The sequence below is a fragment of the Otolemur garnettii genome, unplaced genomic scaffold (genome assembly GCF_000181295.1).
Source record: "Otolemur garnettii isolate 467f Iridium unplaced genomic scaffold, OtoGar3 scaffold00029, whole genome shotgun sequence".
NCBI classification, from domain to species: domain Eukaryota; kingdom Metazoa; phylum Chordata; class Mammalia; order Primates; family Galagidae; genus Otolemur; species Otolemur garnettii.
In genome coordinates, this window is record NW_003852424.1 from 15,924,865 (window position 1) to 15,934,680 (window position 9,816).

A 9,816-nucleotide genomic window follows, 5' to 3' on the forward strand; every position below is an offset into this window, starting at 1 on the left:
AACTCCTGGGCTCAAGCAAGTCTCCTGCCTCAGCCTCCCAAGTTGCTGGGACCACAGGCGCCTGCCACAACGCCTGGCTATTTTTTCGTTGCAGCCATCATTGTTGTTTGGCGGGCCCAGGCTGGATTCAAACCTGCCACCTTGGGTATATATGGCTGGCACCTTAGCCACTTGAGCCACAGGTGCCGAGCCCTTTTTGTCTTTTTTTTGAGAGAGAGAGTCTCACTATGCCCTCAAACTCTTGGGCTTAAGCAATTCTTTTGCCTCAGTCTCCCAAGTGGCTGGGACTACAGGTGCCTGCCACAACGCCCAGCTATTTTTTGTTGCAGTTGTCATTGTTGTTTAGCAGGCTGGGGCCAGGATGGAACCCGCCACCCTCAGTGTATGAAGATGGCGCCATAACCACTGTGCTATAGTCACTGAGCCATAGTTTTTCTATTTTTATTTATTTTTATTTATTTATTTTTTTGAGATGAAGTGTCTAGCTGTTGTTGCCCTGGATAGAGTGTTGTGGTGTCATAGCTCACAGCAACCTGCAACTCTTGGACTCAAGTGATCTTCTTGCCTCAGTTTTTCTATTTTTAGTAGAAGACAGGGCCTTGCTTTTGCTCAGGCTGGTCTTGAGCTCAAGCAATCCACCCGCATTGGCCTCCCAGAGTGTTAGGATTGCCGTCATGAGCCACTGCATCGGCCTCCCGGAGTGTTAGGATTGCAGTGATGAGCCTCTGCACCCAGCCTTGTTTTAATATTTTAAGTAGTGATGGGGTCTCATTCTTACTCAGGATGGTCTCAGATTCGTTGGCTCAAGTGATCATCCTGCCTCAGCCTCCCAGAGTTCTGGGATTACAGGTGCAAGCCACTGTGCCCAGCTGCTATTTTGATATTGGCATATCTCAGACGTAACTGGGGCCTGGGGTATCACACAACAGTGGGTCTTGAGCTCTGAAAGGGTCATCCTGGTTCTTGATAGGATTGTGGATGTCGGGGGCCAAAAGTCAGAGCGCAAGAAGTGGATTCACTGCTTTGAGAATGTGATCGCCCTTATCTACCTGGCCTCGCTGAGCGAGTATGACCAGTGCCTTGAGGAGAACAACCAGGAGGTGAGAGGGCCAGGACATCCTGAGTGTGCTTGGCATGGCTTTGAACTTGACACTTCACCTTTTCATGGTTAGACTGTTGTTACAGTCCAAGAGACAGACCCACAGTATTTGCATGGCCAGGACCCGACACATACGCACACACCCCCACTCCACATTCCTGTCCACATACTGTTGGCAACACCAAGGAATACCTGGGCTGTTGTCACACTCATTCACAGACACATTCTGTAGTAAGTTGCACACACATCCTCCATCACACAAGCACACGTGTGCATGTAGGGACACCCCAGCCTCAAGGCACAGCCACTTGCACACATGAGCCCAGCCATCATAGGAAAAAACCAAAACAAAACAGGTCTCCTGGGGCCACTTCCCTTTTGTGAGCGAAACAGTCTCTCCTAGTTCTCTTATTTAACATCCAAGCATAGAGGTCAGGCACATTATTACACGACAGGCATGAATTTCTCCAGGTTCAAGTTTTGCACAGACACTTCGGAGATCTAAGAGTCAGATGTTATACTTTTGACTTTCAGACTGAATCAGACAGGATGAATTCCAGGTCCCTGACACAGCTTGTCCTTGAATCCAGTCACAGCAGATGAACTTGTTTCCTGAGGCTGTTGTAATAAATTTGCACAGACTGGAAGGCTTAAATGACAGTTATTTATCCTCTTACAGTTCTTCCGGTGGCCGGAAGTCCAAGATCAAGGTGTGGGCAGGGCTGGTTCCTTCTGAAGCCACAAGGGAGGGTCTGCTCCAGGCCTCTCCCAGCTCCTCATGGTGGCTGGCATCCTGGGTGTTATCATTTAGAAGCTTCACCCTGATCTCTGCCTCTGTCTTCACATGACGTTTTCCCTGCATGCTTGTGTATATCCAAATTTCCCCCTTATATAAGATCACAGTCATTGGATTAGGGCCCATCCTACTCCATTATATCCTCAGCTTAATTAACTCCATCTGCAATGACCCTGTTTCCAAAGCAGGTCCTTTTCCAAGGTCCAGGGGACAAGGCCTTGAGCATATGGATTTTGAGGGGACATGATTCAACCTATAACATAAGACATTTGGTAACTCATTGTATTAACATTTATTTATTTATTTATTTATTTTTTAGAGACAGAGTCTCACTTTATCGCCCTCGGTAGACTGCCGTGGTGTTACAGCTCACAGTAACTTCCAGCTCCTGGGCTTAAGTAATTCTGCCTCAGCCTCCCAAGTAGCTTGGGACTATAGATGTCCACCATAACACCCCACTATTTTTTTTTTTTTTAGAGACAGAGTCTCACTTAGTCACCTCTTGGTAACGCCCCACTATTTTTTGTTGCAGTTTGGCCGGGGCCGGGTTTGAACCCACCACCCTCGGTATATGGGGCTGGTGCCCTACCCACTAAGCTATAGGTGCTGCCCTGTATTAATATTTAAATGTGACTAAAATATGCCCAATCAGAAGATACTAGACAGTTGGGTATTTCCATTGACACGGACATGGGACTTCACATACTTAGACCCTCTCAGACGTTCATTGTGTAGGCAAAGATGCAGACAGGTGTGCAAAATGAAGCCAGCACCCTGCAATGTGACACTCTCGGGAAAAACATTCAAACCTTCCTCTGTGGCCACTCACGACCTGGCCCAGCCACCCCAGTGCTCAGCAAAGTGGCCACTTAGACGTAGCAACACACATAGGTTGACGCTGGGCTCTCTAAGAGTGGCTGCTGTCTCAATGACTACACACCAAGGGGCTTAAAACCACAGAAACTGATTTCCTCCCAGCTCCAGAGGCTGGAAGGTTAAGATCAAGGCATCAGCAGGGTTGTGCTCCCCCTGAGCTCTCAGAGAAGATCCTTCTTTGTTTCTTCCAGTGTGGCAGCTCCTGGTGACCCCTGGTGTCCCTCAGCTTGCAATCACCTCACTCCAGTCTCTATCTCTGCCCTCACATGGCCATCTTCCCTGTGTGTTTGTATTCAACTTTCTTTCTGTCTCTTTTTTTTTAGAGACAGAGTCTTACTTTGTCTCCCTCAGTAGAATGTCATGGCATCTTACCTCACAGCAACCTCAAACTCTTGGGCTTAAGTGATTCTCTTGTCTCAGCCTCCCAAGTAGCTGGGACTACAGGCACCTGCCACAACGCTCGGCTAGTTCCAGAGACAGGGTCCCACTTGCTCTAGCTCAGGCTGGTCTCAAACTGGTAAGCTCAAGCAATCTACCTGCCTCCACCTCCCAGAGTTGTTAGGATTACAGGAGTGAGCCGCCATGTGGCCTTCAACTTTCTCCTTTTTTGAGACAGAGTCTCTGTCGCCCAGGTTAGAGTACTGTGGCGTCAGTCTAGCTCACAGCAACCTCAAACTCCTGGGCTTAAGTGATCCTTCTACCTTGGCTTGCTGAGTAACTGGGACTACAGATGCCTGTCAAAATGCCTGGCTAATTTTTTTCTATTTTTAGTAGAGACAGAATCTGGCTCTTGCTCAGGCTGGTCTCAAACTTCTGAGCTCAAGGAATCCTCCTGCCTCTGCCTCCCAGAGTGCTAGGATGAGCCACTGCACCCAGCCTCAACTTTCCCTCTCTCTTTTGTTTTTAATTTCTAAATAGAGATAAGGGTCTCACTGTCCTGCCCAGGCTGTTCTCAAATTCCTTGGCTGAAGTGATCCTCCCTCTTCAGCTTGCCACAGTGCTGGGATTACAGGCATGTGCCACTATGCCCATTCTAAATTTCACTTTTTTTTACAAGGACACCAGTCATTTGAATTTAGAACAGCCTCATCTTAACTAATTACATTTTCGAGTTCCCTAACTCCAAATAAGGTCACACTCTGAAGTTTCAGGTGGACATGGGTTTGGGGAAGATACTCTTCAAACCAACATAAGCATAAAATCATGCTGAACACATCCCCCTCAGATACATGCCTGAGTCCCTGACTGGCCACCCAACAACAGCCCATCTCCAGGGTCTCTCGCTCAAGCTGGCGGGTTGGAGCACTGACTTGCTTCTGTCTGCAATGCAGAACCGTATGAAGGAGAGCCTGGCCTTGTTTGGCACCATCCTGGAACTTCCCTGGTTTAAAAGCACATCTGTCATCCTCTTCCTCAACAAAACTGATATCCTAGAGGAGAAAATCCCCACCTCCCACCTGGCTACCTACTTCCCCAGTTTCAAAGGTAAGTGGTTCTATAAGTTTCTATACCCTTCACCTCCCAAAAGTGGTTTTCAAAAGAGATGCCGGTCCAGGCCCTATTTCAGTATGGAGTCACTGGAAGTTTTAAATAAGATCAGCCCTGGATTCCAGAGCCAGCTCTATCCACTGCCCAACCTCTCTGAGTGTCAGTTTCCCCTTCTGATGAGTGGGTATAAAGTATTAAATTAGCAGAGACCCTCATACTCAATGAACTTGGGAAAAGGGAGAATTTTAGGAAGATATCTTCTATTATGTTTACCTTAGACATTTTATTTCACACATGTCTGACTATTGGGATTTGGGCTAACATCTTTTGAGTATGTATTTGCTGTATAGAGCTGCTCTAAAGTACACTGAAAGGCATTGTCTACTATTTCCAGAATTTTCCTAGGTCTTCAAAACTTTACTTTTTCTAATCTTTCATAGTCATCTCCTCTATACCTAATTGGATAGCAATTTTTTCTTTAATTCATGACCATCCTTTTAGCAATCATTCCAAAGCATGCAGCTTTGTTTCCACAGATTCAACAATTCTCTTTCATGTGGCTCTTGTAACTAATAGGTTTTAGTCATGTTTCATTTAACTGCATATTGGTCAGGACAGATACAACTGGCATGAACAGGTTTGGAAATAAACCTTGATCACATCCAGAAGGTCAAAGGGCTGGGCCGATTATAGAAAAACATTGGTAAGTGTTGGATATCACTTAGTATATTTTACAGAAGGAGGTAGAGTTTTGGCTAATTCAGAGACCTAGGCAGGGAAGGTTTGTATTTTCTAGTACTTTCCACAGAGCTCTACTGTAAGGATAAAGCCAGATGATAGAAGTATTTCACTTAGCTATTTCTGAGTGACAAACTATTCCCAAACCTAGTAACTTAAATTGGCCGTTTTCCTTTGTTATGATTTTGTGGGTCAGGAATTTGGGAATGGTTGAACTGGGTTATTTTATTTCTGATTTAAGTGTCATCAGCTGGGGTTGGTCAGATTAGATATATACTTCTGGATGGCTTTTCCCTTAGGTGTCTGGTGCCTTGAAACTCTTGTCCTCTCCTCTTTCTGTCTCTCCCTGCCTCTTTCCCTACATCTCTCCTTCTCCCCTTTCTCCCATCTATCACTATTTCTCTCTCCCCATTTAGTGCCTCATAATCCAGGGACTTCTTATATGGTTTGGGCTTCCTCACAATATGGCTGTCTCATAATAGACTTCAGCCCAGATGGAATCTGTTTCTTGTGATTGAGCTTCTTAAGTGTCAGAATGTTACTCTGTTCACATTCTATTGGTCGACCACACCACTAAAACCAGCCAAGATTCTAAAAGAGGAGGAGGAAATTCTTCCTCTTGATAGAGGCATGGCATGTGCATACAGGGTGGGAAGGAAGTGATGGCAGCCATCTTGGAGACAACCTGCTTTCATTTTCCTTGGCCACTGTAAACAAAGTAGTTCAAGCTGAGTGGCTTAAAACAAGAGAAATTTATTCCTTCACAATTCAGAAGTCCAAAATCAAGGTGTGGATAGGGTTAGTTCTTTCTGGAGGAAGGAAAATCCATTTCACACCTCTCTCCCAGCTTCTGGTTGTGGCCAAGAATATGTGGCACTTCTCGGCCTATATACACATCAGTCCAATCTTTACCTTCATATTCACATGTCTGTCTTCTTGCTATATCCTCCCCTTTCTTATAAGGCCACCAGTCACTGGATTTAGGACCCATACTCTAGTATAAACTCATTTTAATTTAAATAATTACATCTGCAAAGATTCTATTTCCAAATAAGGTCATATTCTGAGGTTCCAGGTAGATGTGAATTTTGGGAGCTACTAGTCACCCCAATATGCAAACAATCATAGTAGATGAAGCCTTTCGTACATGCTTGGCACTAGGTAAATAGTCAGTAAACATAGGCTTGACGATGTCACCAGAGTTTGATGCCCTGGCCTTGTCACATCTTGGAGCCCTGGAAACCAATTTTAGCCAATTATCTCCACAAGATTCAGGATCTTAGAGACAGACATCAAGTTGTTCCAGGATGGTGGCCTGAAATTGCCTCCCTTCCCAGCTGAGCAGGCCAGGAAATCAGCCCATGGATTAGAGAATTTGGGAAGAGGATAAGGTGAATAGATTTTTTTTTTTTTTTTTTTTTGGAAACAAGAACATGCTTTATCACCAGGGCCAGTGTATAGTGACATGATGATAGCTCCCTGCAGCCTCAAACTCCTGGGCTCAAGAAATCCTCCTGGCTCAATTTCCAGAGTAACTATGTCTACAAGTGCTACCACCACAACCTGCTAATTTTTTTTTTTTTGAGACAGAATCTTAAGCTGTTGTCCTGGGTAGAGTGCCATGGTGTCACAGGGCACAGCAACCTGCAACTCTTGGGTTCAATCCATCCTCTTGGCTCAGTTTTTCTATTTTAGTAGAGATAGTGTCTCACTTTACCTTGTCATTTTTTTTTGGTAGCGTGATGTGGCATCACAGCTCACAGTAACCTCCAGCTCTTGGGCTTAGGTGATTCTCTTGCCTTAGCCTCCCAAGTAGCTGGGACCACAGGTGCCCACCGCAACGCCCGGCTATTTTTTGTTGTTGTTGCACTTTAGCCAGGGCTGGGTTCGAACCTGCCACCCTCGGTATATGGGGCCAGTGCTCTACTCACTGAGTCACAGGTGCCGCCTATGCTCAGGCTAGTCTTGAAGCCGTGAACTCAGGCAGTCCACCTGCCTCAGCCTCCCAGAGTGCTAGGATTACTGGCATGAGCCACCATGCCCAACCTAATCTTTTTTTTTTTTTGAAGATAGAATCTCTGTTGCCTAGGCTAGAATGCTGTAGCATCAGCCTGGCTCACGGCAACCTCCAACTCCTGGGTTCAAGTGCTCCTGTTTATTAAGCACTGAGTCCTTAGCATAATATTAAATCTTAGAAACAACTCTACAAGGTCTGGAACTGTTCTGATACTCTTTCTTTCTTTTTTTTTTTTTTTTGTAGAGACAGAGTCTCACTTTGTTGCCCTCAGTAGAGTGCCCTGGTGTCACAGCTCACAGCAACCTCCAGCTCTTGGGCTTAGGTGATTCTCTTGCCTCAGCCTCCCGAGTAGCTGGGACTACAGGCCCCTGCCACAACACCTGGCTATTTTTTGTTGCAGTTTGACCGGGGCTGGGTTTCAACCTGCCACCCTCAGTATATGGGGCTGGCACCCTACCCACTGAGGCACAGGCCCTGTTCTGATCCTCTTTCTAAGAATGAGGAAACTAGACTGGGCATAGGGGCTCACACCTGTAATCTCAGCACTCTGGGAAGTTAAGATGGGCCAATTCAAGATGGGAGTTGAAGACCACCCTGAGCAAGAGCAGGACCCATCACTATTAAAAATAGAAAAACTATCTGGGTGTTGTGGTGGGTGCCTATAGTCCCAGCTCCTTGGGAGGCTGAGGCACGAAGATCACTTGAGCCCAGGAGATTGAGATTGCCATGAGCTGGGATGCCAGGGTACTCTATCTAGGGTGACAGAGTGTCTCAAAAAACAAACAAAAAAACAGAATGAATAAACTGAGGCTTGCAGACATTACAGAGATTAATATATTAGATAACCCAACTAGTGAGTAACTGGAGCCAAATCTAGGGTTCCAGAAGCACTTCATGTTGCGCTTTCAATACATATATATTGAACTCCCTGATGTGCCTCATAAGGGCACCCATCCAGGCTGATTGTGGGGACTCCTTTCCCCTTTCTTGGCGACTGTTTCCCTACCTGCACACTCCCAGGTGGTTTGTCTCTGCAGCTCTCATCCATTCCCAGCTTCAAGCCTAGAGGACAAAGCACCCCTCTTTAAGACTGCTCTGTTCAAAATCCCAGAGCTGAGTTTCATTGATCTGGGTTTTTTTTTTTTTTTTTTTTTGAGACGGAGCCTCAAGCTATCCTCCTGGGTAGAGTGCCATGGCATCACGCTCACAGCAACCTCCAACTCCTGGGCTCAAGCGAGTCTCCTGCCTCCGCCTCCCAAGTAGCTGTGACTACAGGCGCCCGCCACAACGCCTGGCCATTTTTTGGTTGCAGCCATCATTGTTGTTTGGCAGGCCCGGGCTGGGGATTCGAACCCGCCACCTTAGGTGTATGTGGCTGGCGCCTTAGCCGCTTGAGCCACAGGCGCTGAGCCCATTGATCTGTTTTAGGTTACATGACTCTTCCCAGCTACTCCTTGATACTCCCATTGGCTGGGCGTAAGTCATGTGATCAGCCATGACGCTGGCATAAATCCACAAAAAAAGATGCTGGGAGTGGTGGTCTCTGGGGCCTTTCCAGGCCTGATTATGGGAAAGGGGTCTCCGGACCCTTGTCCCAAGAGAGAGGGTCCTGACCTTACCCACCTCCCCAACTCCTTTCCCCCAGGTCCCAAGCAAGATGCAGAGGCAGCCAAAAGGTTCATCCTGGACATGTACACCAGGATGTACACTAGCTGCAATGATGGCCCCGAGGGCAGCAAGAAGGGCCCGCGTTCCCGACGCCTCTTCAGCCACTACACTTGCGCCACGGACACGCAGAATATCCGAAAGGTCTTCAAGGACGTGCGGGACTCTGTGCTTGCCCGCTACCTGGACGAAATCAATCTGCTGTGACTCAGGGCCTACCTGAGGGCAGGTGGGTGGCAGAGGGGCCCAAGCGAGCCCCGAGTGCCTCTGGTCATTCCAACCCCGGCAACAAAAGGTCCACGCATGAGTGAGTCCGAAGAAGCAGGACTCGCCTGCCACTGCCCCCTTTCTTCTCTGCCACTCACTAAGAAACACTCCCCGCCCTGTGCTGGGTTCTCCTGCCCTTGCCTGACTTGTTTACCTCCTTTGAAAGGGAGGGGACAAAATACCCGTTTGGGTTGTCAGGGTGGAGGAAAAGGTGAAGAAACCAAGGTTTCAAGGACTTGGGTAGGTGTGCTTCTCGAAGGAGCCCCACATCCGGGTATGTCACGTGCTGAGCAGGGGTCTGGGATCCCCTTATGGGTACGCACAGTCTGGGATTGGAGAGTGAGCCTTGGGTGCTTTCAAAGTGGGCTCTGGCGCCCTCTGGTGGACATCAAGAGGCACTAACCCCGGTCTGCGCGGGGACATCCGTCTGCTAGGGGAGTCTCCAGGCTCATAGTGTGACTCTTCCGGTTTACGGATAAGGGAAACCGAGGCCAACAGGCACCCCGCCTCCTTCCCAGGATGGGGTCTGGGAAAGCCGCATCTTAGATGTATGCAAAAGGTTATATTTATTTCCTCACCCTCAGCGGGGCCCCTTGTAGGGTGGACATTAAAGTCATGACATCCTGAAGGTCTGTTATTTCTTAGGGGTTGTGTCGCCAGTGTCATGCTTCTCAACCTTGCGTGCCTTTCTCAGGTAACCTACCCTGGGGACCAGGGATTGCAGGGAGCAGTGGATAACAGCATGGGGTAGAAAGAAAAAAAATCCTACTTCTTGTTCACCTACTTGTGCTTGGCACTGTACCCAGAACTATGGAGCGCTGTGCTGTCTGTGAGCCAGGACATGGAGTTTGACCTCTCTCCCTGGCTGGG

General features: G+C 47.6%; 1 protein-coding gene across 1 annotated transcript in view; it reads left to right on the forward strand.

Moving 5' to 3' along the window:
* The window catches only part of GNA15 (G protein subunit alpha 15), a 23,787-nt gene extending 14,213 nt beyond the window's left edge, over nucleotides 1-9,574 (forward strand). The window contains exons 5-7 of the mRNA XM_003788726.3: nucleotides 971-1,100; nucleotides 4,103-4,256; nucleotides 8,660-9,574. Coding sequence (XP_003788774.1) covers nucleotides 971-1,100; nucleotides 4,103-4,256; nucleotides 8,660-8,886 — 511 coding nt within the window. The 3' untranslated portion in view covers nucleotides 8,887-9,574. The remainder of the gene's footprint in view (nucleotides 1-970; nucleotides 1,101-4,102; nucleotides 4,257-8,659) is intronic.
* The last annotated feature ends 242 nt before the right edge of the window (nucleotides 9,575-9,816 follow it).